This window comes from Scatophagus argus, chromosome 6 (genome assembly GCF_020382885.2).
Source record: "Scatophagus argus isolate fScaArg1 chromosome 6, fScaArg1.pri, whole genome shotgun sequence".
Lineage (NCBI taxonomy): Eukaryota > Metazoa > Chordata > Actinopteri > Scatophagidae > Scatophagus > Scatophagus argus.
Genome location: NC_058498.1, coordinates 20,300,381 through 20,327,582, shown reverse-complemented (window position 1 = coordinate 20,327,582; position 27,202 = coordinate 20,300,381). Strand labels below are relative to the sequence as shown.

General features: G+C 40.7%; 2 protein-coding genes and 2 long non-coding RNA genes across 6 annotated transcripts; 3 read left to right on the top strand and 1 right to left on the bottom strand.

The window, feature by feature from the left end:
* Positions 1 to 357: 357 nt before the first annotated feature.
* Positions 358 to 19,493, bottom strand: reps2 (RALBP1 associated Eps domain containing 2). 2 transcript variants are annotated; one of them, XM_046391979.1, is made up of 19 exons: positions 19,111 to 19,493; positions 13,988 to 14,111; positions 13,326 to 13,501; positions 12,196 to 12,304; positions 11,555 to 11,661; positions 11,324 to 11,465; positions 11,177 to 11,240; positions 10,408 to 10,576; positions 10,209 to 10,262; positions 9,910 to 9,988; positions 9,634 to 9,708; positions 9,132 to 9,180; positions 8,889 to 9,025; positions 8,497 to 8,558; positions 8,254 to 8,340; positions 4,953 to 5,030; positions 4,697 to 4,830; positions 3,481 to 3,586; positions 358 to 1,484 (listed from the first exon to the last, which is right to left on the bottom strand). In XM_046391979.1, exons 1-19 carry the CDS (start codon positions 19,465 to 19,467, stop codon positions 1,416 to 1,418), a joined length of 2,178 nt encoding a protein of 725 aa, XP_046247935.1. In that variant the 5' UTR covers positions 19,468 to 19,493; the 3' UTR covers positions 358 to 1,415. The 2 variants fall into 2 exon arrangements, with proteins under 2 accessions (XP_046247935.1, XP_046247936.1); XM_046391980.1 differs by lacking the exons at positions 358 to 1,484; positions 3,481 to 3,586; positions 4,697 to 4,830; positions 4,953 to 5,030 and adding an exon at positions 5,275 to 5,401.
* Positions 2,021 to 5,480, top strand: LOC124060724. Its single transcript, XR_006843620.1, has 4 exons — positions 2,021 to 2,064; positions 2,605 to 2,819; positions 2,915 to 3,007; positions 3,298 to 5,480. It is a non-coding gene; the product is annotated as an uncharacterized LOC124060724 (long non-coding RNA).
* LOC124060725 lies at positions 8,950 to 14,210 on the top strand. Its single transcript, XR_006843621.1, has 3 exons — positions 8,950 to 9,057; positions 13,350 to 13,495; positions 14,007 to 14,210. It is a non-coding gene; the product is annotated as an uncharacterized LOC124060725 (long non-coding RNA).
* Positions 19,494 to 20,726: 1,233 nt separating the features above from the next.
* Positions 20,727 to 26,197, top strand: cltrn (collectrin, amino acid transport regulator). Of its 2 annotated transcripts, XM_046392701.1 has the most exons (7): positions 20,727 to 20,894; positions 21,221 to 21,581; positions 21,899 to 21,957; positions 22,279 to 22,364; positions 22,551 to 22,667; positions 24,055 to 24,249; positions 24,357 to 26,197. In XM_046392701.1, the coding sequence occupies exons 2-7, from the start codon at positions 21,515 to 21,517 to the stop codon at positions 24,487 to 24,489; spliced, it is 657 nt and encodes a 218-aa protein (XP_046248657.1). In that variant the 5' UTR covers positions 20,727 to 20,894; positions 21,221 to 21,514; the 3' UTR covers positions 24,490 to 26,197. The 2 variants fall into 2 exon arrangements, with proteins under 2 accessions (XP_046248657.1, XP_046248658.1); XM_046392702.1 differs by having other exon boundaries at positions 20,727 to 21,581.
* The last annotated feature ends 1,005 nt before the right edge of the window (positions 26,198 to 27,202 follow it).

The following is a 27,202-nucleotide window of genomic DNA, read 5'->3' as shown; positions in this document are numbered from 1 at the left end:
GGCTGGGACTGCAGTCTGTTTGATGTTGTTTGCTCTCACACCAATGATATAATAATGACTTCTGATACATTAGCTAATGTATTCAAAAATTCAATGTCACCTTCTATTGAGTCTGAAAAGTGAGAAGAAGTACATGCTTTTGGGATTTGGAGTATTTTTCTCTTGTTGCTCTAAGGAAACACAGTTTGAGAAACTTCTTAAGAAGTTTTGCAGGTTTTCCAGCTCCATGCTGTTCAGTGCATCCCAAATTTACATGTCTTTACACAGCAGCAAAAAGGTAAAATAATACTGTCTTTGTTTTTTAACAAAGATTATGGACTACTCTTGTAACAGTCATAATAAAATAATTACAAGTAATAAAAATAGACAACTTTATTGATTCATTTGATTATTGTCATCAGCACAGAGCTCAGTTGTGCATGGTTCAAGGTGAACATGCAGTTTCAAGCATGCCATCACGTGTTTCAACCACTTCAGTTACTATCGTGGACAATCAAGATGAGTGGAAAAGATGGTCTACAGCAAGCCTAATCAGCACCACATCTTTGCATAGATAAAATCAAAACCACATCTACTTGTACAGAGGAATGAGCTGTTATGTTGCAAAAAAAAATGGAATATTGTGCTCTTTTCTTTCCTTCACTGTCAACACTGGTTTAGTGTTCAATGGGCTTAGCTGCTGCGCAGTGAAACAACTCATCATACCAAAAATCTGAAGGGATTTAAAACAATCAACAGTCAGACATTGCTTACATTAAAGATGGAACAAATTTTCAAGTAAAATGGCCATACAAATCCAGTGTCAAAAGCATCAACATTCCTCAGTGTCCTCATAGCCTTATTTTTCCAATGCTATATTCTGACAAGTCCAGTTCTGTGTGCAAATTAAAACCAACTCATATCTAATGTGGCTTTTCCAAACATAAAGCACAGTCTTTTTAAAACCTTAAGTGCAAAAAGTAATCAGATCTGTAATCTGTAGCACCATCACTTGATTTAGACCACACATGGATGCACAGCTCCCATGCTCCCATCGCTAACACACAACAAAACTGAGTCATGAAAGCATACGCACTAAATGTTACATGTACTGTAATCAAGGTAAGATTCATGGAACATCAAAAGAAAAAAAATAAGTTAGAATGTCACAATGAATAACAGGATATTTTGCATGTGCATATCATACCATGTTTTTAAAAAGTAATGATTAAATCCTGCAAAACACCATTAAAAGTAATACGGTAACATCCAGATGAGGGATCACATCCCTGAGTGTCCCAGTCATCAGTCCTTTTACATTTATGATGTATTCATGACAAAAGACCACAGCTTTCTGTATCTTGGCTAAAACATTCTTGTTTGATAGGACTGTGTTTCAGTGACACACGAGTAACGTGACTCTAACTGGACTTCAGTCATGTCGAGGTCAGAGGCCGCAGAAGCTCCAGCTGAGACTCCAGGGTGACCCTCTCCTGGTGGACCACCTGCAGCCGACCAAAAAAAAACAAAAAACAAAACATGACCTTTCATTACTGCAAACTGAACAAGAGATGAACTCCAAGCACCAGCTACATTATTTGCTTTATTTGAGGAAAGGCCACCAGGTCAATTCTGTCTCACTGGAATAAGTACAGTGCTGACAGTTGTTAAATCTCTGCATGTGCTGTCATCACCTGGGGAACCGTGTCAGCTTTGTGCCATTATTTGTTTTGTCTGTCATGGTAACTATGCTCTGTAACAAGATCAGACCCCTAATGTTCATTACACCCCAAAATACCACACTGTTGGACAAAATGAACAGCATACACAAAATATTCTGCTCTCAGTCGTGACCCCTTAATACTAAGCAACGTCTACTTGGGATTGTCTAGAGTGGTTTTAGCTAGCTGTGAGCAGCTCATCCAATGTACATTTTGTCTTATTGTGGTTCAATTTTTTGTGATTTTTCATTGGACAGAATTTTACAGCTTGTGAGGGTGAAAGTTTTTAGTCTTTAATCATACAACAGGTATCCGGTACCCCTCAGAGGGTTGGGAGCTACTGCACTACAGTAAAGGTCGTAAGGTAAATTTATGGTGATCCGCTCATTAGATTAGAAGGTATCTTGCATGAAATAATCACATTTTGGATTGAGATCAGCCTAAAGTGTTCAGTGAATATCAGGGTAATGTAATGATGTCTTATGGAAGTTGCCTGATGGTGGTGTTAGAGCAAAGGTCAAAAGAATAAGGAAAATCAGGAATCCTGTGAATCAGGAATGTCATGCCAATCAGGTCAGTCTTTTGTGATATCTGGACCAAAGATGTTGGACAAATCAGCTAACAACTTAGTAGCTTAGTCATAAGGAAGAGAAACCTTTAAGGAAAGAACAAATGTTGTTGGTCTTCCATACATTTTCTAGATCAACCGTATGTTAATCAAAGTACCAACGAATACTATTGTCTTCACAATCACAACCAGTGTTGATTAACGGACAAAAAAGTAAGTTCTTGATAGGTGGAGTTTTCATGGAGATTTTCTTGGACTGTTATGTGTGTGTCTTTATTTCAAATGTTATTTCAGTTTTGGTGAAAAAGTCAAGAAGAGCTATTTCTTTCCATTCAGCTTCCTGTCTTTCCTCGCACACCCTGTTGCAGTTGGACGCCTGACCAGCCCAGGCTCTATTTTGAAGAAGACATTTGTGAATGCCAACGGCTGTTTGGTATTTCAACAAGGCCTGAGTCTATATAAAGACACGTATGCCTTTCTCTGCAAAATTCCAAGGATGCTTTGAGGAACGAGCAGAATTAGAGCGAATAAATGACATCCAGGATTAGTAGGTACAAAAAGAAGTGTAATGCCTTTATAAAAGTTTTAATCCCAGTTTACAATCAAACTGTCTATTTGGACTCTGAAGAATGTTTTTCTTTGTTAGTCTCTGATGTGTTCAAGGTCCGTGTGAGCATGAAGGTTCTGCTACAGGATCATTTCGGAGGAGAATGACAGGCATGCAGCATGTGTTCCAAACGTAAGTATGTGCGCCACAGACGGATCCCCAAAGCAAACAGCCAAGTCTGCACAATTAGTTCAGCTATGAGTGATGGGTAACCACAGCAGACAGTTGAGCTTGGAGCTTTTCAACAAGTTGGACCAGCGGAAGCATTTCATGTTGCACTCATTTGAGAACAGGTAGAATTTCCTCTGACAGACAAGACGCTCAAATTGTTGTTTACCTGAATACTACCAGCTTGTTATGCTTGAGGAGAAAATGTAGTGTTTAAAATCTCTGATTGAGCTGTGCCTTTTCCCTTTTCACAGCGTCCCAGAGGAGGAGGAGAGCAGGGAATGTCAGAAAGTCACTGTGGCCAGCCACTAATGTAGTCCACACCCGCTCACATACACAAACACACCCTCCCCCAGGAGAACACTGTATGCAGACTGGTGTGCTTGCACCTACATCTACAAGTGACTTGTGCTTTAAGAAACAGAAGATGGACTGACCTTGAGCTGCTGTTGGAGTTCGCTATTGAGACGAGTCAACACCGCGTTGGTTTCCTTGTTTTTCCGAATGGCCATCTGGATCTCTCTCTTCTGTCTGGATGGCAGCCTGACAGACAATTTTATGCACTTTTATCAAATTTTAAATTTAGTTTCTAGACAGATAAAATAGTATATCATAATTGACCTTGTTCAGAATGCAGCTTAAGCAAATATAAGAATTGATGTAGACCTGATTCCTGAGCTCCATTACTTTTAGTGATATATGGGTCTAAACGTGGTGTTTTAAGATGGGACTGAAGGCGTTCGGTTAAAGTGGACAAACTCCACAACAGTCAGTTGCTGCACTCAAATACAGTGGATACTGAAATGATCAGATAAAGTACAGGGGGAGTTCACATCATTCATTTAGCCATTGCTGGCAGTCATCACTGTTATTGATGCTCACTTTCTACTGCACTGACAGTTTCAATGAGCTGGCGAGTCAGTAGGGAGACAGGACCACACATGGTAGAGTCATTATGCTGGGTTAGGGTGTGCCTTAATGTCTGTTAAATTTCCCTATCTGGATGGCTTTCAGGTGTTATGGTGGCTGACAAGGAAAAATGCTGAGCAACTTATAAGAAAATGCGTGCAAACACACAAAACAGAGTAAAACAGCCCAGACGGGCCTGTTGTTGCTACAGTTTGTGACTCATGAAGTTCATAAAGTGGCATATGTATCATTGGTTCTGTTTATGTTGTGGACTGACATGCATGTGTGGAAAGTGACTGCTACAGGCACCCACCTGACTTGAACAACTTCATAAGTCACAAACAACAAGCGTGTCCAAGCCGTGTCCAGCACTAGTATCCTCTGGAAACACTTCTGTTGTCTTTTTCTGGCAGTGCCTGTAGGTAATGTGTTGTTTTGTGTGTATTTGTGGCAAATCAAAGGCTACAGGAGTTGAGACGAGATGAATGATAATTCTTTGCCAACAGTGACCCTTTCACGTCGCGTGAAGTCATTTGATCCGTTCTTGATATTAAAATACTGACGAGGGTCACTTCAACACAAGTCATCTTACAAATGAATGTCACTTTCTCTGCTGACTCACAGAAAATGTAGCCGTTGGTATCAGCTTTAGCTAATTCCACACAATAACATTACCATGCAATCAGATTTAGCTGAAATGTAACTCGTCTGTATCACTACTGCATTGTCCAATGTTTCACTGACTTTTGAGCAGGCTTGGTGGGGAGGGGAAAAGTCATGGCAGGTGGAGGTACAGCCTCCAGGTTCTGGCTGTCTGGATGGTACTTCCTGCGGATCGGCTTCTGCGGTGCCTGACTGTGACAAACTCCAATCATGTCCTGAAGGAAACGAGAAATAAAATTTTAATTAAATAAGTTGAAAAAATTAGCTTCATCACCCCCCTCACCAGAGGTAGAGACACTCCTCTTAAAAGGAAAACTAGGACGTTAGCAGTATGGACCTGTTTTGTCAAGTCTTCAGTGCTTGGACCAAACCTGGAATGTGGACCCTGTGCCTCAGGTTTCACACTGCTCTCCTCCTGCAACACAAATAAAAGCAAAATGAGTAAAATGAAATTACACAAAAAATTTGCTCAGACACTGGCCATATAAGCTAGACGACAAACAATCTCTTTCTATTGAGGGCTAGCATACAGTAAGAGTGTTGATGTCATGATGAGGTTAAATAATTTGAAGGAGCTGCTAAAGAGGCAGGATGAAATGTTCCTGCCCTGCCCTGACAGGGGATAAATCAGTACCTTCTCTGCAGGGGCCACGATCTACTGCTCTCCAGGCACGACTTCCTGCCCGCGCAGGGGCAGCCATGATGGATTAACTTGTTTTTATTGCATCTTCTTGCTGCATGTCAGCCATCACCCTCTTCTAGACATAATGTATGAAGTATCACCACCTGCTTTCATTCAGCAGAGAGGTTAATAGTGCAAGAGTGTGAAGACAAGTCCTGCACATTAAAGTGAATTTCTTAAGTTTGGCTCATTGTAATTATGCAAGCTTAGTTGTGAAAGTCAAAGGTATTTCTTAGTAAGCAGCACCTCCTGTACTTTTTCTGCACTACATATTTTCCCATCTGTTAATGTTAGATTTAGCGAATTTGATCCACTAATTTCTATGGGCTGCTGTCTCCATTGTGGTGGCAGTTGAAACGCCTGGGCTTTCCTGATAGTTTAAACAGACTAACGCTGCTGCTGTAAATCGTACCCAAGAAACCTAAAAATCCCTTTCTCTCAGCAATGCAAGCAGACACAAATAAATGACCCTGAGGTTCAATGCAGCACTGGATGTGAAACACAACCACAGCATGGAAACATTTAAAAGGTGCAGCAGTAGTTGCTACAGTGGCAATAAACCACAGGAGCGCCATCAGCAGCATGTGCGGTCACCTCAGCCACAGGTCACGGCTGTTTCACTCCAGCAACGTAAGAGAGCCGAGGAATTACTGTCATTGTCATGTCGACCTTTTGAGGACAGGATTTGAACAACTGGCCTCATTTAACTGATATAAATAAGAGCGGCTATATTACACACTACGTGGTGATGTTGGCACAATGAGTGATGCCAGCGAACACAACAGGAGGGTGAGAAGAGGGCTGACTTTGACATTATCCAACTCTCTGTCTGAATATATCACCACCTTTGTGGATCAATGGCAAATTTCTCCACTCTTGGGAGGAAAAGGTGGGCCTTGGTGAGTGTGGATGGTAGTTGGACTGACAGATAAGTGAAATCAGCTCTGCTTTGCCTGGGGGGAAGAAACACGGTAGCATCAATCCTGGTCGTCTGTCCAGTGTCACACCAGCTGCACTGTGGTTCCTCCTGCTCTGCTGTTTCTGGGAAAGTGCGAAGTTTGGAAATATGAAGTAAGGTGAACTGAAGCAGCGTGAAGTAAAGTTAAATTAAGTAGAGTGACAAAAAGAAAGTGCCAGTTACTCGATGGCATGTGACTTACTTTCTTTAAAAATCAGGATGAAATGAACAAGGAATGAAGAGTATATTCCTGCAGCTCTAAGACTGTTTCAATTGAACTGCTCTTAGGGGTCCCTGCAAAAGCTCGTATCAAATATTCACCTGTAACTTAAGAGTGGCATATTTCATGTGAAGGAAGCTATTTTTAACTACGTTTATAGCTCATTTATGTCTCTCAGTGGGATTTTGGGCTGGTATGAGTTTCAGTTTGTCTTACTAAGTGAAAAATATACATATAGGATATAGCTACCTTTGGGACTGTCAAGTCTTTTTGGTTTTAATTAAGACTGAGTAAAACATCTTGTGGGAAGAGAGGCAACAGTGATGGAGAAGAAGAGTTTCAGATTCAGGAGCGGAGATTCAACAAATACAAACCCTGAGTGATTAAAAGGCGGTGTAATTAAGTCTAACTCAGTAATGTAGGAAGGATTAGAGGGATCATATGACATGCAAGATAAGACAGGAAGCATTGAGCCAGTCTGTTTGTATAAAGTTTGAAGCTGCAGTGCTCTTTGACCTGAAAACTACATCTGATTTGTCAAATAGGAGTCAGCAGGGTGGATGCCAGAAAGATAGAACCCCTTCAGGCCGTCTCCCAAAAGGATGGCCAAAAAACACAAAAAGAGTAAGAGTAAACATGTCGCTTTAACTGAATTACTAAATGTGAGTCCATTTAATAGAAAAGTCGAGCATGTGCACATTTTGTCCATGTCTGTTCAACATTACATATATACATTAATTATATAAATACATTTATTTCAGAGATTGGAGGTTTGAAAAAGTTCTTTTTGTATAACCTTTAACATTGACAGACTCACAAATGTGGTTTCATTTATCTTGCTATCAGCATTAGAATGTGGCCCTCAGTGGTTTTGACCAACAGTGGTTGAGTTATACCCGATAAGCAGATTGATTAGACACAGATTATGAGTAAAGGGAAACTACACTCCTGTATAAACTGAGACTAACAGAGACAAGAATGCATATCTGATATGAAAGGTTCATTGTAAATAACTGCTGGTTCTGAAATGAAAGCCGGTTTGTGTTACAGGCAGAAAAACTCTCCTGATAATTGAGTTGAAATAAGAAACATATTTGAATGACATAATCTGCTGTCAGTGGATGGTATGACTGAGTAAACCAGATCAAACACAAGGTCTGGATAAATCAGCACAGGAAGAGTTGGTGGGTTTCAACCAAAAGCAGACATTGTGACACTGACCACGTTATGTTGGATCACATTATATAAGGCAACATTTTTTACCCATTCTTCATTTAGGTTCTCCTTCCAGCTGTCTTTCACTATTTCCTGTGTCACTGACAGGTTTCGTCTTGAATATTAAACATGCACTGGACTGCATTGTTGTGTAACAAGATACAAGTATAGGCCAAAATAAAATAAGTGTCAGGAAAGACAAATGAAGGACAAAGATAATGAGGTTGAAAACATAGAGACTAAATGAGCCACGTGTCACTTCCACCATAAAAAAAAAATCCTTCACTTTTTCACTTGCTAGCAGTTTGATGTACACCACCGTCATAACCTTTGAATTCATTTGTGTCTTGAAATAGAGGCTCGTTTATTTGACAAGTAGTGACATATTTACGGCACAACATCTTAGATGGAGGGCGGAAAATGGGCCAGTGGAAAACACTGACAATCCGGGATGGAATTTTGAGTTCGCCTTCTTATTGTTTTCCCCTTTCCGCAGAGACAATCTGTGCTGCTGAAAATCCAACCAAGACGGATCAAAGCAGAAAATGGGATTTTATGCTCACCTCTTCTCTGAAGTGACTGAAGTCAGCAAAGTTTGGCTGCTGCACTTTATTCTGAGTTTTCTCTGAAGCGTTGATGAAATGAGAAACCTGACCACAGGGACATGATAGACACTGATCAATCAAAAACTTTCTTCCATTATTAATTTATGAGACATGAGATATTCAGAGGAACAACAACGGTTTTGTTCCCGTGATATAAGAGCACATTAATATCTATTGCTGCCATAATTACACCAATCATACCTGTGAAATTGATGGTCTTGGAGGGAGGGCTGGAGGAGGAGGCAACCATCCACTTTTTACCCCTAAGATCCAGACAAAATATCACTGAGCTATAAAGCAGTGTGGCTGTATTTCTACGCTGCTCTCAAGAGTCACATTTCTCTCTTTAAACCAGAGAAATAAACCACCCATATTTTCATAGTCAGACACAAACTTCACTCGTGTGAGCCTCTCAACTTTCAGACTGAACAATAAAACCCACCTATCTCCATTTCCCCTTTTTCTTCTTCCATGAAAGAAGAACTGCCATAAACAAAACACAATAACTCGGTTGTGAAATGTACCGTAGCTGCAGGCGCTTCGTGCTCAGAGTGAGACTGAAGGCAGCAGGAGTCTGTGGCTGTGAATCGTACCTGGAGCGCTCTGTTGGAAGAGCTTGTTGAGGTCCAGTGAGGAGGCTCTGGAGTGGGTCTTCTGGGGTCGAGGTGGAGGGGTGGGAGGCTCCTCGGCTTTCTTCACCGCATCTTCAAAAGAAGTGCTGGAGTAGGACCTGGAGGTGAAGTCACACGGATGGAGAAAGAAGTATGTTGAGATTAATAAGCAACTCAATTCAGAGTATTTGTAATATTTGCGCATTTCTGTGTTGCCATTTTCACCTCGGTCTAGTCTTTGCTCTCATCTGTGTGTCCAGGTCCTGAGGCGGCTCTGTGAGGAAGAATATGTTAAATGAACACAGCCACATCAGTCTTTTGGTCTTGTTTGAGTTGTTGTACATGAGAAGCAATCACTTCCCTGTAGAAGCACAAACTGTAATTTCCTGTGTGGAAAGTAGCACCATTTCAGTGTCACGTTTGCAGATTTTTTACTACTAAAAAGTATCAGTATCAGGGTGGTAGAAACCACACTGATGCACTTCAACACCGCAGCACGCTTACAGAATACTAATACTAATTTCAGATGTTTTTATGCTATAATATTATCTTAATCACTCATCAGCTTAACCACATATTTTCACTAAATGTGACAAAAGAGGAAAGATTTGCGACATAGTTAAAGGGTAGTGGAGTAAGTGTGGTTAATGAAGGTCATGTCCTGCTGGAACAAAATGTTCACTTTCACTCATTTGCCCGCTTTAAAAGGTGTTTAGCTTAGTATCACCTGGCCTCTCAGGAAAAGCACCGGGTTGTAGAGTCTGTTTCTCTTGAGATGCTGTCACCCTCTTCACAACGACCTCTGCAGACAGAGTAAAGCAGACATCAACAGCAGGATGAAGTACATGAAGACACCAGGTCTTCAGTATGTACACATACTGACGATAGCTGCAGAAGTCATTTTATTTTAAGAATTTTTTAAAAATGCCATACTTTATTATAAACTGGCTGTAAACAGGCCTCAAAAATCACAAATCTTCATGTTGGAAAAATCTGGTTTTACCTTGTTTACTTGGAACCTCTTTCAAATGTTGCTTTGTTGTGGTCAGACCTGGCTGAAGCCTTTCTGTGATGCTCCGATCCTAAAAACAACACAACAACAAAGCAAGATGAGTGATCTGCTTTATTATTACTGTGTAGTGTGTTTTAGGAAGTACAGGCCTAAGCTCAGCACACTGATGGGGATACTCCTGAAATAACTTGGTGGAGCCTCATGTTCAGCTTGTTGGTGCCCCCTACAGGCACCAAAGAAGGACTCCACATTCACAAAGTGGCACTGGACTACGTGAGGATTTGATATACCGTCTGACTAGGCCTCAGTTCAGTGTCCTCAAAGACGATAAGAGGCTCTGTACTCTGCAAAAAAAGAAATAAAAATAAAAAAATGAATCACAGTTTAAATCAAAGTTTAATTTTGAAGTAAGAGGAAGAAGGATACTAAAGCAAAGACAGGTAAGTTTAAGAGTGTTGCAGATGACAGATTCAGGGCGGTTTCCTGTACCTCAGGAGTATCAGGTATGTCCTCTTGCTGCTCAATGAAATCTGGCCGCAGGGTTGGAGGAAGGCTCTCTGGGAGGGGGTAACCGTTCTTGCGAGCCACAATCAAGTGAAAGGCTATGCAGAACTCAGAGAACGTGAGAGCTCCATCTCTGTCCACATCACTCAGTTCCCTTAAAAAAAAAAAAAATTATCTGCAAAACCTGAGGGTGTATCTGTAGAATTATGTCTCAAACAATAATGCTTACAACTTTTGTTTTGAATAGATTAAACACACTAAGTAAAGCACAGCTCACATTAAAGGGATAGTTCAATATCCGAGTTAGCTAAGCTAACTATCTGCAGCCTTTTTAGCTTAGCACTGTGAGCTGTTTCTCACTGTTTCCAGTCTTTGTGCTAAGCTGACTGTCTCCTGGCTGTATATTTACTGTACAAACATAACAGTGGTATAAATCTTCTCATATAACTGTTGGCAAATAAGCATATTTCCCAAAATGTCAAAATATTCCTTTAAACATTTTGAACTTCTGTGATGTTTTAAAAGAGAATGAAGTTTTCTTCCCTTCAGTCACCCGCTTTGTTTCAAAAAATGTTCAAACAGTTTAAAGTATCGGTACGGTGAAACGTTTTCTTGTTTGATGATAAGAAGACAGTGAACTCTGAAAATGAGGCCTCTGTCTGACTCAGCATGCACGCTGAGCTGCTTGGCTCATAAACACACAACTGACCCCAGAACAGAACAAGGACAGACAACACTGTGAGTCAGCACTTACCAAATGTGGGAAAGCTCTGGTATTGGCAGCTTGGATTTTGTGAAGAAATTCTTTGCAGTGGCTCCTAGAAGAGAGACACAAAGTGGTGAAATTGTTTGAGAGTGACTTTTCTTTTTGTGAACTGGTGCAGCAGGGGAGGGTCCATACCCAGGATGAGAGCCCCCATGTCAGGCTGCAGGCTCCTGAACTGATTAGTGTAATACTCCAGCTGTTCCTCTGTGATCCTCCAGGGGTCATCGTCAGAATAGTCCACTACACCCTGCTGATCCAGCCTCTCTAATGATGAAGCCTTGGAAGGTACACAGGAATCATAATGTACAAATTATTTGATACTGAACTATTAACAAAATTGCAAAGCTGTAAAATATTTGACTTTACCTGAGCCATAACGGGATGCTCCACAGTGGGTTTGTTCCCGTAGTTGCTGGGTGAGGAGTGATGCTCTAGCTGAACAATCGGCCGTGAGGAATGTTTGCTTTCATAGGCTGAAGGATAGGAGAGAAAAACACAGCTTTGGGGGAGGAGAAACCTGAGACAAACATGCAATGATTTCCTACTGGTTACACTGCTTCAAAAAAAATGATCTGAGAGACTGAGAGATTCACAGATCAAAGGACCAGGAGAGAGAAAAGCCAGAAGAGAGAGATCCAACCTTCCCACTTTAGAGGACTCAACAGGTGTCAGAGATGCAGTCAAACATCATCTTTTCCATTTCAATTCATGTCGAATTCATAATACATGACTAGTGCAACACATATACGTCTTGCAGTTTGAGTCCACTGCGGTATTTCAGTTACCTACAGCAGTAAGCAACAAGTGCTTTATCAAAGAGCAACTATAATGTACTGCTAGAGATGAAAACCGACATGCACTTACGGACTTAAAAAACAACGAGCTGTGTCTACCAACAGAAGCCCACAAAACCTACAATGTTTCTGTTCCTCTGTGGTCCTGAGCAGTATAACTTTAAAGCAAACAGATGAGGTGTAGTGTTGCTGTAAGACTGGTCACTGGCCTACCGATCTGTGAGTCAGTCCCATTTCTTGGCTTGGTGTACGGGTAACTGCGGTAGGTCAGCGGGGAGCGAGGAGGTGAACTGCACGGTGATCGTGGTGGGGACCAAGGTTCCTTCAGGGACAGAATATTTGTTCTTTCACATATATAAAACAATGAGTAGCCTCTATAAGATAAGATGAACTTTATTGATCCCGCAGTGGGGATGCATATGCATAAACTCCTAGTTACTCAGATGCCAATAGATCTGACAAGTGTCTGGAAACTAACATGACAGCGTGATTGATTTATGCACATTTTCTTTGGAACATTAATGTTACAAACATCCTGTTCAAAATGTGTCCTAGAGTTGTACTGTACTAAAATCTGGTGAGGACGGAGGCAAATCTAACCTAATCACAAATCACTGATTCATACCACACCTACTACCCTGAGATAATGATTCTTTCATGGCACAACGTACTGCTCTTGAAGTAAGAGAACAGACAGACTGCTGTCTCACAGAATTAGCAGTAAGTTAGGAACACTCTGACCTGGAACAAGTCCTTCACTTCAGAGATGATGAATGTGACTCATATTCAGCGCCTTTTCTGCTAGGCTACCACGGTGCCACAGGGACAATATTTAAAGGATAGTTTCACAATTTTTCTGTTTTTATACAATAATCATGTTCTCACTTGCTCTCGTCCTCTCTTATACTGATCATTTAAAGGTCACTGCCTAATGGGTTTCCAATTTAAGTGATGGGGGACAAATGCCACAGTAGTTATTATGTGAAAACAAATTTTTCAGCGGTCAATCTGAGATCCACTCAAGTGGATATCTTTCAAAGCTACAGTGTGTTTTCCTCTTCGGGATTTCATTAGGTTTGCATTTGCAGTCTTTCTGCATAGTGTGTCTGCATCGCTGTGGCCTGTCTGGCACCTTCAAGGACGCTTGTCATTCTCTAATCTCACATCAACAAGGGGTTTCTGCTCTGGCGATTATAGCTGACTGGAATGTCTTTCCTCGGAGCACCACGATCAGTCAACTCAACTCTCCTCCAAACATGTCGGACAGTCACTTATCATAGTTTTTAAACTGGCAGGAGAGCTAGAAGTCGACACATGTAGCAGTGGAAATTTCATCCCTGTACCTTCCTCTCTGTATTGGCTTCCAGGTGTCTGAAAGCACTCCTGTCTGCCGGAGTCCACGAGAAGGAACCTGCTGCAGTCCCACACTGAGCCCCTGGACCGTCTGCGTTTGGAGGGACAGCTGAGTATCGCATCTCTGGTTCATTCTTCAGTCCAACAAATCTGGGCAGAGGTAGATCTGAAGGGACACATAAGGCTTCTTTTTGATTCTTGTTTACCATATTAGTTAGGATGTTTTTCCCCCACTATTATACTGTTTTCTTTTGCTTGCAATTATGTCAACAACAAATGTATGTATAAAAAGAATATTTGTCTGGTCAGGAGTTTGACGACCCTTGATACAGCTAGAGTTACACTGAAGGAATTAATCCATGCGAGTGTCTTTACTTGTCTTATTCTGCCCGGGAGAGCTTCTGCTCAACCACACTGTGGTTAATATAAAACTCTGAACATACTTGTAATAATCCATGCTATGCAAAAAACAGATTTTCTCTTTGGTTGGGGTGTGACTGATTGTGTGCTCTTGTAATAAGGGCAAACCCACTTAGCCCTTTCCACACGACTCCACTTTGATCCAGATTAGACCAAATCCTGCCATGTTACGATAATCTCCTGATCCCCTTTTGCTCTCATAAGATGCCTCCTCTCGGAGCAGCAGACTTACTGGCTGTTACACTCTCCAGGTGGATGGGCAAACCAGACTGGGCGGCCGCAAGCAGCTTCAGGGCCACGTAGAACTGAGGCCTACCAAAGTAGCCCAGACGCTTTGCTCCACACACCTCGGTCACCTGAAAGAGACAAGTGTAGAATGATTTTCAAAAAACAACTGTGGACAGGTTTTAGCAATACATTAGCCTAATAAATCTCATCTTTCATACTTCTCTGTGTTTTCCTCTTTTCAGAAACTCAGTCCTGCCGGAACCAGAGTAAGCTAAGCAGGCCATCAGATAGAAAGATGTATTACAAAATCACAGGCTCTACAAACAGAATGAAACTAGAAGAAACAGTATGTAAACAATCAGCAGCACAGCGGGATCCGTTTATCCAGAACTCTTTTGATTAGAGGTACAATGACTGCTCTGGAGGGAGCAAAGAAGATTAGGATTATGGAGGACAATCAAGGAAATATTCTTTGAAATAAAAAAAGATTTGTCTTTTTAAAAGCAGGCTCTTGGAAAACTTTGTTCATAATTGTGTTGATGCAAAAACAAGCTCCTCTGTGACTAAAATTAATTATGGTGGTTAAATGGAATACTGAAACAAAGCAACCCTCAGTCACGGTAATGTAATTCCTTTTTGTCACTAAAGTATTAATGTTGTCTGGCATACCACACACACACACACACACACACACAAACAACAGCGACAACTCAAAGACAAGAATGATGGTCCTCCTGGGGGGTCTTTATTGTGGGTCTTCAAATGGTTGAATAGACTAGAACTTCAGAACTTCCTGTGTGGGCTCAGATGTGAGGTGCTGGAACTGAAACGTGTTTAGTGCCTGTTAGACTCTGGCAGCCAGACTGAGATCATCCTCATGGAAGCAGTTTGCTTAAACACACATTTGCTTATGATGTTTAAGCATAATATCAAATGCAAGTCTCTTTCACATTTAATCAGTGGGGCTCACCAGTAACTATGTAGTTTTCACTAGTGGAAATGACATTCCCATCTGTCACAATGCCAATTTTGACCAGCTATAATATTAGTTTATTTGTACAACATGCTATATATTTTACACGTAAAAATAACACTTTGACTCTTCAAAAGTGATTTACAGATAATGTTATGATTTAATTACAGGTTTTTTTTTCATTTTTCACAATGAAGTGATGAATTTCACAGTGAAGTGAATTTCCGCATGTTGAAGATCAGATCAGTAACTGTACTTCTGCACATGTCCGACATGTCAACAAACCATTTCAGATATGTTACTATTTTGCCCAGTTGTTCCTGAATAGGAACTGTAGATAACTCAAAGATATTCTGACTGCATTCTTACTAGTAACAATTCCAAGCTAACATATTAACAGTTTGATTTGGAGTCAGAACTGAATTTTAGACATCTAGAATCCCATTTGTCATATCTGTAACATAAGAACGATTGTGGACATCTAAAATAAACATTTCCAATAATAAGGATTGAATTGTTGATATCAATAACTAACATTTTGACTAGTCAGAACTAAGTCGTAGATATCATTAAGCAGAATTGGGAAGAGTCAAAATTACATTATGGATATATTGGTTTGGAATTCTAACTAGTTAAAAAAGTTTTTATAAGACACACACACACACACACACAAAGGCTTTATGGGCTTAGCCAATGGGCTGATGGTGGTGGCTTCATATTTACTCTACGTATATAAAAAAAGTATCAATCTTCTCATCTAAATTCAGGAAGAAAGTGAATACTCCCAACACTGACCACACAGAGTCTGGGTCGTGGGGCAGTAACCCTCAAACTCAGACACTCTGACACTCTGAACTGTACTTTTCTGTGCATTTATCTCTCCTCATTGGTGTTTGTGATGGGGAAAAGGTTTGTTCTAATATGACAATGAATTCATGTTTCATTTCATCAATTTTCATAACTTAACTTAAAATAACTTAAATATAGAAGATCGATGTGCAGTTTTTCTGTATCAGGGGAGTAAGGGAACATTAGTTGTCATGTGTTTGTGAGATATGAATAAGAGGAGAGCTGTTAATACCCATTGTCTAAGGGGCTGAGTGGCGGGCGGTGTGCATGTGGCTCATATCGCCTTATGAGACATTACTTCAGCTTGACCCGCATTGTGTTAAATCAACAGCTTTCACAGCAGATCCAAAACAGCTACAGGCTAGTGAGACTTGGCTGAGCAGGTCAGGTCTGCAGTGTCGTGAGTGAGCCTGAGGTTATGACGAGATTATTTCAGCCACACCAGTTAAGGTCTTGTGGAACCAAACTGGCAGATCAGACCAATGGCCGGAGGGGAGAAGGTTATTTAAGGAAAGATGGAAAAACGCCAAAAACACTTCAGTACACATAAGGTCATGCTGGTATGACTTTATGAACAATACTAACTCATATGCCCTGTTGACAACATGAATGAGAAAATCAAGTTTCAAACATTAGTCATGTACTGACACTGACACAAGAATGCAAAATATCCATCTAGTAGATATCTGATATTTGATAAGATAAATGAAAACTGATCTGCTGTTGACACTAGAAGAACAGTCAGGGGATCAGTCAGCAGGATTCATCCTCTGGGGGCCAAGGAGGTGTGTTAAAAAACTAACATCCATAAATTTGATAGCTTTTGAGATATTTCAGTCAGTACCAAAGTAATGGACCAAAAAAAAACATATTACCACAGACAGAGCCTCAGCATTAGCATGGTTAAAAACAAATCAGTTAATGTAGATCAGTGTAAACACCATGTGGCTCTACCAGTCCTGGAAACAGAGGGAATTATGTCTTGAACAAGGCCACTCCTTAGCCAACCAGACGGGTTCCTCTGCAATGTCAACACATCATTATCTCACAGCACGCAGAGGCTTCACCTTCAACCTGACAGCTTGCTGTAATCCACACAATTTCAGTCTATATTTAAATTACTTGTAGTGAGTTGCACTGGGGAGGCATCCAATCAAACACTGAACCTTCCAACGAACACTCCCAATGACTACTCTGTTATTATATTCACATGAGAAAATGTTATGAAAAACATTTGCTGCATTCTGAGTCTATATGATCAGCATAATAATTCATTTCCTTGCAGAATAACGTGTGGGAAGCTGAACCTATGTCTGAGAGACAATCGGCTTCAGAGACAGCAATGACAGCTCAGCAGGAAGAAGGGTCATGCTTTTACTACTTATCTGTAAACACAGGCCAGACATAAAGATCCTTCCTCTGTAAAATTGGTCAGATTAGGCGAATCATGACTCAGCAAAACACACCTCTACATACAGTGCATGGTGGAAAATTGCCCTTGTTTCAAGCCAAATTATAACACAACTTCTATGTCATCACAGTTCATGTAGGAAATACGGCATTAATGATCCTCTGATACTGTTTGACATGATGACCCAGAATTTAGCACTGAGTCCAAGAGTGATCCTGCAGGCATCCTGCAGCAGGGCCAAATGCAGCTCAGAAGGCCATGTGTCAATCACCCCCGTGTGGTGGCGGCGATCCAGGCGGGACAGGAAGGAAGCGGAGCTCAATGCCAAACTTCCTGACACCCACGCAGAGACACAATAGGCTGCGATGGCCGGAGCTGGCCCCGCGGGACTGTGAGCGGCGGGAATGGAGGCAGCAACCTGCTGTGCTCTTCTGAGCTGGAAAAATATGTTTCTAACCCTGTGGTGGGTCAGCAAAATGACGCCATTGTACAGCCAATTAAAAACAGTTTAGCACCACCACTGCTAATATCTCTACTGTCAAGCACGTATGGTATAATGCCTTGAAAATAAACAATATGATTCTATGAGATGGTGAGGAAAACTCAAATAAATTTATTCCAGGTTTGACTCATTATGTAGCCCGTGCTTCACAAATTGCTGTCTTTATTATTTTTTTAATTCTGTATAAAAATAAATTAACAGACAAGTTGTCTATCCATTAAGAACACTGATGTACTTATGGTCGTCATAGTCACATCATCTCTGTGTGGTCATGCAGTTTGAGTCTGAGTAGGATCTAACTCATACTAACCGTGTAACTTCTGTTTACTGTGTTGATGAGTGATGAGTAGAGAATGCTGGAAGGCACAGGTAGGGAAAGGTCAACAGACTCACTCATAACTGTCTTTTCTACAATAATAAAGTTTGCTAACTACCGGTCATATGAGATCAAGTGAGGCTGTAGCAGTAAAAGTCCTGAGCCGACTGAACTGAGCAAAGGTGCATTTTATTGCTCATAATTTTAAATTTTCATGTGAAAGAGTCAAACTGTTGTATCTTCTGTAAAAAGGGTGACCCAATTCAAGTTTCAGCAGTCTGAGATAAGATTTTCATGCTGTACAGAAATGAATGGAAAACAACGGCTGCCTGGAGCCAAATGAAAAATAACATCAAAAAACTACAATATGGCAGCTTAGTTTGCAGAACTGGTATCTGTAGAGCTAAATTAGTCAATCATTTTCATTTTCAGTTCAAGTCTTGTAAGGGTCCAGAGAACGTGAACAACTTAATAAGGAATCATGGCTGTAATGAAGTAAATGTAATTTGTGGTAAATAAATAGAGGACATTTCATAGAACCTACTCAAGCCTGAAAACACCACAAACTCCTCAGCACACAGAAGTGAAGAAAACACTCACATGTGATTTGAAGTGGGCAAAGAATGATTATTTGGACAACTCGTGCACACACATCCACTGATGTGGCTGCTGAAATGACCTCTGATGAAATGACCTCTAATTTCCCCTCTAAACACTCAACTCTACTGTAAAATAATTGTTTTCTGAGGATCAACAGACAAAACACTGGGCCACAAATGCAGTAAAGGGACATACAGTCACATATACAGTGGGAAATGAACTACCCTCCTGTGTGACAGAGGGGTAATGAAGAGGAGCTGTGTAAAACCTCTCTCACGCACACACACATATACACACCACCACCTGAATCACAAAGCAGACATTATCACGTACAAGAGACCACAGCCTGATCATCTGAAACCTGCTCAGTGTCTCCTCCAGATCACCGAGGGTCTGCTGATCAGCAGCCGCAGCTCTCAGCCCTCCACACTTCATAACATGTGATGACCAAGCAGGCGCAGACGTGCGATACTCACTTTATGCAGGGATTCCGGAGGTAGCTGAGACGCCTTGAACAGCTCTGCCACTTTGCAGGACGACAGTTTTCCTGAAGTGTCAGCTTGGCACAGGCTGTGGAGACCTGAGTAATACCTCTGTTCATGCTCATTCAGGGACATGAGACTCCCTGCAGACGCCGCACCGGATTCCTGATCCATTCCCGGGGCTGACGCATGGAGGGTCCGCTGGAGAGCCGCTACAAGCAAACAGATCGATACATCGCGCTCCGGACGCCGGCTCCTGTTTCCAGTCGGAAGCGGAGGTTTTGGCAGGCGGAGGGCGGTAGCGCCTCCGACAACAGTGTTCCTTGTAAAGAGAGACGGGCTCAGGCTCATTCACTCCTACTGCCTGTTATAGCTGATTGTAGCAGTACCGACATGCGCCGGCTGGGGGCGGTAGAGTACAGGAAGAAGAGGGAGCTATTGTCTGCGGAATAAAGAGCTGCTTTGTCTCACCACCCATTAATACTGTATACTGTCTGTGTTCCTTTTAATAATATAAATTTAGAATAAAAATTCATATCAGCTTCATAATGCTAATAAACGCGACCCTATCTGTAAATGGCCTGAGAATCCCACTTTGTAAGTCATTGTATTCATTCATCCCTGTCAGCAGTGGTGCAAAAAGTATTCAGATCTTTTGTTTAGCCAAAGTACTACACTACCTGTGAAAATACTCCATTACAAGTCTTGCATTCAAAACCGTACACGAAAGAGAAGTATTAGCAGCAAAATTACTTTAAGGGACAAAAGTACTTCTGCAGAAAATGTGCCCTGTGAGTGATATATTAGTAGTATGTCCTGGTATTGTTAATACTGATCTTTTAATGTGTATGTGTTATTTTACTGTTCTTTACGGTATGAGTTGCCACAGTATCATTAGCAACACTACAAACCCTTCAGCTCAACCTGAAACACTGAAACAAGTCAGTTATCTGAAGCAGAAAGTCCACTCTGAAACCAATGAATGCAGCTCGCCATTAGTGACCTTTGTAATCAATCATGAATTCATTCTAGCTTTTGAAATCCATTTTTAATACTCCTCTACTGTTGTCTCTCTGCTGCCATCATCTGTTCAGGAAAATGTCTGCAGGCTGTGGTATTGCAGCAAAAGCAGGTTGCAGTATGCTGGTTAGGTGACTCCTGTAAAACCTACTTGTCCTCTCCTTAATTTCCTCAAAGTCTTATGAGAACTTTACATTTTTCGTCATGTTTTTCTGTAGTACCACGCTTCATTTGGACAGAGGCGAAAAGAACATGACAGCACGGTGGCTGGGTGTTGTCTGTTTTATGAAAAACACATGACATTTTATGGGGCAAAAGATTGTTTATTGTAGGCCAAGTGTCCGGTTTAATGTGATCAACTGCGGTCTCTGTTTTTAATGGTAAATACGGTCTGCTGCCATGAGAGAGAGTCTTTAAAAGCAAACTTGGCAGCAGACTCTGCCTGTGTGTTGCTGTGTCAGCTTAGTTTCTTACACAGGGCTCTGTCAGGCATCCACCTCTACACAGTGGTTGAACAATTAACCACACTGTCAGGGCAAGCTGGATTATTAATCTGCCTCAACTGGAGTGTTTCTATTGTCTATTAAATTTTTCCCACCTTCGTCCAGTGAATTTCAGAGGAATGTTCTGACTCTCAGTATACTGAGCGTCCTGGATCCACTGTGGGAGATTTCCGTGAAATCACTCAGAATTTTATTATCTAGCTGACTTAATAGAGTTGGATTAGACCCAATAGCCATGTTGAGGAAAGACAGAGAGTAAGTACAATACAACCTGTCATAAAAAGATTTGGGGCTTTAAAGGAGACAAAAACAACTGTTTGTGTGCTTGTGTGCATATTGTCATCATATTGTAACCTGTGTGTGAAATCAGTCATTTGCCCTGCAAGGAATGCAGCTGCAGGTCTTATCTTAACTAATGAGCAGATATGGTCGGTTCATTCTTTTTCCAGTCAGTTTGAGTTCATGTGTGTTCCTGTTTTCATGCCACAAAGATGTGAAACAATATTGCTGCTCTGCTTTGGCACACCGTACTATGCTGAGTAAACAGAGGCAGACTGAGCCGTGGTGTTTTTCTCCATCAGGTCTGCCTCTCTCACATTAGCAAACCTATCTGGCTCCTTGGTGGACTGAACAAACAGTAGCGCTTTCACTGCAACGCACACTTTGCAGTTTCCATGTTATACAAGGACAAGCTGCCGTCTGACGGACATTTTTTTTCATGAAGAGGATGGGTCAGTTCAGGTGTGTCCTTGCTTAACCATTAAACCCTCTTTCCAATAACATTCTTCTGCTGACTTCCTCAAATTACTGATCACTGGGAGTTTCACTTGAGCTTTTGAAACATTTCATTTTCTTGATTCCTGTTCTCTGGGGAAATGTTGGAAAAGATCTTATTCCTGCTCTGTTTATCCCCTGCTTTGGCAGAAGACCTTTGTAAGCCAGGTAAGTGAGTTTATATAATACTCTAAAATGTAAAAACAGATATTTTATATTCACATTTTATCCCATGCTGTATTTCTACAAAGATACTAACGGCAAACACAGGCATTGTTATGGCTGTTAATGCAGCTACTAATCTGACAAAGTCGGATTAGACACATAACTCAAATGTTTGCCTCATAACTATGACCTTCTTTTGACATCAACAATTCTTCTGAAATACATGTTGGTCCATATGCGGGACTTTCTACTACTCTATGAAGCTTTCATGAAATGATGTTAAATGCTCCTAACTGAATTTAAATGTTTTATCTATATAGGCGCTTCAGATGCCTACGAAGTTCGACTCAGCATCAAAAGTGCACTGGGAGAGCAAGCTGTGCGTATATATTTGAATATTCATCCTCCTGTACAAAACCATCAAAGCATAAGCTCATAAATAAACAATTTGAAGTCTTGCTATGCTATGTGCCCTACTAATAGTCATAACAACAAATAACATATAACATATAAAATAACATATTATCTAGGCCTGATCATTTTTGCAGTAGCTAACCTTACCATATACATAGAAATATGCTGAATATTATCCCCAATTCACTCAAAGTGTGTTCACCTGCTAACTATGAGGACAAGGTCCATATGGTGATCTTAAAGGCCTTTACTGAACACTGCGCATGATCTGTGGTTGTTATTGCAGTATGATTGGGATCAAAATGAGATGTTCCTTTTCCAAGCAACCCTGGCTTTTGCCATGAGGAATCAGTTCAGCGGCCAGAACTTTAGGTAAGGAGACTTTTGTGTGTTTCATTTTTGAAAATAAAAAGCTCAGGAATACTTTTGTATGTTGATCGAATAGGTACAGTAGCTATAAAACTACAATAAAATCTATTTTTACCATAATAAAATCAGTGACTCATGGTTTATGTACATGTTGTGACACTAACGCGGCCTTTGCTGTCTCGTCACCAGTGTGTCAAACATCATTGTGTGTGATGAGACTCCCAGAGTGTCGTTCTGGTTTGTGGTCACGTCACCGCAGAACTCCTCACGCCTTGTTAGCAAAGGAGATGTGGAGCAGGCTATAAGGTGATCGCACGGCACAGAGACACTGCAGCTGTTTTTAAAATCCAAATAGAGAAATAAGTTCCGAATCAGCTCTGACACATAGTAGTAGCTCCATCTTCATTCTTTTACACCTATGTTGTTACCACAGGAACCCATGCAGATACATATATTTATACTTATATTATGCAGTAATATCTATCTAAAGCAGGGCTGCTCAAACTGGGGCCTGTGTGCCTACCGTAGGTTTTGATTTAGCCCACCAGATGTTTTTATAAAAAAAATGAACATATATATATATGTATATATAAATCACTGTATTTTTTTGGGAGGCAAAATGTCCTTTATACACAGAGGATCCCCAATTCTGATTCATGATTTGTCATTATCTGGGCACAGAAAGCAAAGAAACACTTGTGAAGGAAGTCAGTCAATTAAGGGTACTAGGGATCCTAGTGCAATTTTACATACACTGAAGTGGTCCACCTTTAATTTTCAGTTTTAGCTCTCCAAGGAGAAAGTTTGGGGATCTCTGATCTACGCAGTATGCCTACATATGTTTTGTAGTCCTTGAAACACAAGTGGAATCACTGAGCGCAGCAAGCTTAAGTGGAAGCATTAAAATATTATAATTATTATTATATATTATTAATAAACCCCTCTGCTGTAGTGCAGGCTGTGTACCAAATAGTATTGAAGATTTGACTCTAGGTGATTTAGAATGTCACATAACATTGTGGACCTGCCTACACCAATCAGCCACACCATTAAAACCAACGGCTTAATATTTTGTAGGTCCCCCTGGTGCTGCCAAAACAGCTCTGACCTGTCAGTGGACGCATGACCCCTGGGGGTATTTTGTGGTCACTGGCATTGGAAATTTGGATCCTATGGGTCCTGTGCATTGAGGGAGGGGCCTCCCCCCTGGAGGTCCCTCCTGATGGGAGGGTGGATTCGGCTAATCCCACAGATTCTTGATCAGGTTGTGGTCTAGGGAGTCTGTGGGCTGTTGTTGTTGTCCTTGAGACATTCCTGAGCTGCTTTTGAAACGTGATAAGGTGCAAGGTCCAACAAGGGGAGGCGGCTGCTGATGGGGAGATCCGTTGCCATGTGTTTGGTCTGCAGTGTTTAGGCAGGTGGGGTGTGTCAAAGAACGTCCACATGATTATCAGAACCCAAGCTATCCCCACAGAACATTGTGGTGTAAACAGATGATTAATATATCCACTCCACCTGTCAGTGGTGTTAATGTTGTGGCTGATTGGTGTATTGAGCTGTGTCTCCTTCGTACAGTTTTTTTCATACTGGTTTTCCAGTTTCCAGTGACTGGTGAGAGTTATAATCAGTGGCACACTGTTGCAACATTATAAGTAAATAGAATTCTAATCTAATCTTTTTATTTTTCCAATAGAAAGTCCAGGAATCGCATCAACAGTGCCTTTCTGCTAACTGATAAAACTCTAGAGTTTATCGGCATCATCCCCACCCTGGCAGCACCAGTCAACCCCAATACGCCTCCATGGCTCATTGTGTTTGGGGTGGTCATGGGTGCTGTTGGTGCTGGTATCATCGTTCTTCTGGTTTCCTCTGTGCTCCAAAAGAAACGGTAAGCAGACGGTCGAAGGTGAATCACATTTATCGTTTTGCAAATGTGAATATTGTGCTTAGTCATATCTCATGTCTCATGACTCATGCCTCTTTTTCTTTTTCTAGCAAAAAGAATGAGAAAATGCATCCTGAGGACAGTGAAGAAAATACGCGGGTAAAAACGATGGAAAATGGCACTGTGAGTGAGGGTGTTTACAACATGTCATTCTCAGAAGATGAGCGATTCACACAGATGTAAAACACTTCAGTGAAAACTCTCCCATAGATGCAATCAACTGGGAAAAATGTTAGAAAGCTGCTCCAGGGACACTTGTTGCACTGTAACATTTAATCTGCATAATCATTTTTAAGCTGTTCAAGTTTGTTTTTTCAATGATGTCATGCATTTTCATGATTTTTTGACGAGCACATTTCCAGGCTTAAATGTGTACATTTTCTGTGTGAGAGGGCTTGTGCGTGGATAAAATGCAAAAGTCAATGTTTGTGATCTTTGAAAGGAAATCTGGTGACTGTGCTAATCATTTATTTTAATGTATGTAGATAAAATGGGTCTCTTGATACAAGAAACTGGTTTTATGTGGACGAGGGCTCATTGCCCGCTCACTACAGCCAGCCGTCTATGCAGAACTGCAATTTAAGGCAAAAATGCTACATTAATAAGCCATTTCACATCTTTTCAAACAAATCAAGTATATTTATATTTTTCTAATGGTGAACAGATGCTACGCTACAGACTCTTTGTTTATTAAATTTGATCAGTATTTTCCTTTCCAGCCTTTGATTGATTTTGGTGTGATCAAATCAAAATAAGAGCCCAGAGGTGATGTCTGCTGCTAGATGCTAAATTTCTGCTACTGTCTTGTTTGCTGCCTCAGTAGCTGTTACAGTACTGTAGTAGTATCCCCAAATTAAATGCTTTTTAAACCAACAGTACTCCAGCAGGATGGCTGAGCACATTTATATGAGTTGTTATGACTGTCAGAGCAGTACAACATCCAACTTGTACACAATAATTCATGTAATGCATGTAATGAAATTTGGTCTTCATGTGTGATGATGAATGTCTGATTTTATGGTTACCTATATGGGGAAATTTCTGATAATTGTATTGAATCAAAATGCTCACATGACCCTTTATTTGCTCAGTATTGGTACAATGTTTCAAGATTATGTCCAAACTGTTGTGTGACTGTGGTCAGTTCAAATGTGATATTTAACTATACCGCCTCCTGCAGGCCATTTTGAGTAAGGGAATAACACTCTATGTTCACTATCTTTTAACTTTTTGTCCCATTATAGAACTGACCCAATACATAAGCCCATTATGAGCCTGCTTACAGCCCCTGTGGCCATCAGGGGGCACCCAAGAGCATCTAAAATGTGCCACAAATGAGCTTGAAATATATGGTGTTTCAATACTAGGCCCATTACATTACATCAGCAGTAATCATACAAAATTTCTAAACTTTTCCCTAACTGAAAAACTTACTAAATGCAGCAATTTTTGAAGGGAGTCTTTTTAAGTGTGGTTATTGCAGCTGATGAGTGAGAATTTAATATACATAATTTTTCTCTCTCTCTTATCAGCTATGTCCACACCTTCAGCCTAATAATTATGTGTGCTGCTTCTGCATTATATAGTTTGTGCCCCTATGTGTGATTACTGTTACGTGAGGATGTTTCTGCAACTTCTGGTTTAAGGTCTGATGGCATAATTCTTAATCAACATCTATTTGTTGAAGGTACATTTGCTACAAATGTGGGCTTTGTGTATTAATACAAGGATTATGGCCACTTTATTGATTGTAGGGATTTTCTTCCCACAGTGTAGTAGTACAATATAAAAGTTGACATGTTGCTCTCATACACCAAATAATAGTCTCATAGGTGTGTGTGTGTGGGGGGGGCATGCATTCCTGTAGCTGTGGGGACAACCTGTTTATCAAAGTCACATTGTGAGGACCTGTCTTACTTATGGAGACAAAACACAAGTCCCCACAGTGTAAATCATTAAATATTAGGGTGAAGACTTGCATTGAGGTTAGGCTGAGGTTATGGTTAGAGAGAGAGAGAGAGAGAGAGAGAGAGAGAGAGAGAGAGAGAGAGAGATACATACTACAGTATGTAGCTTCTTTCACGGATTGCTTGCTCAAAGCAAAGTAGAGGGCCCCCTGTTGGCTAGAGCTCAGCCTGCCCATATATTTTGCTACATTTATGGGTGTCCCCAAAATGGTGGGAAAACACTATTAATAAACTGGTAATTACTAGATGTCCTAATTAGGAACTGTACACAATCTATTGGAGTGGTGATGAAGGAATATTTTCAGCATTTCAAAATGATACGGCACTACTGAATTGGTAAAACTCACTTAGTTAACTAAAACTACACAAAGAATATGAGATAATGCACACTAATTTAAACTTTAATAGAATATTAATTTTCACATAGAACCTAAATGCCACAACAGGAAATTGAAAAAAAAAAAAAAGTATTTGTAGCAGTAATTGTAAAACATAACAAAGTTTGATATCCTGCTTACAGAATATCCCAGTCATTCTTTATTTTTGAACTGAGAGCTGTCATTGACACATTTGACATTATTGTAGTCCTGCTAAGATGCAAAACAAAGTAGGAGCTATTAGAAAACATCACACTTGCTGCAGATACAATGTTTAATCGCTAATAAAGATCCACATCTCTGTTTCTCAAAACTGACATATCGATGATTGTTGTCCTCATATGGCAAAAAGCACCTTTATGACCTGTGGGCCATTCAAAACCCATCTATTTGATGTAAATATTTGATTTTTTCAAAGTTTCTGTAGAATAGAACATAATCTCACTCTTGGATGTGAAAAAGTAATAAGGTATTTTCCCTGCTCCCTTCATCAAAAAGAAAAAAGCCTCCTCCCCCTTTTCTGACTCCCCTCTCCCTCCCTGTTATTTGCAC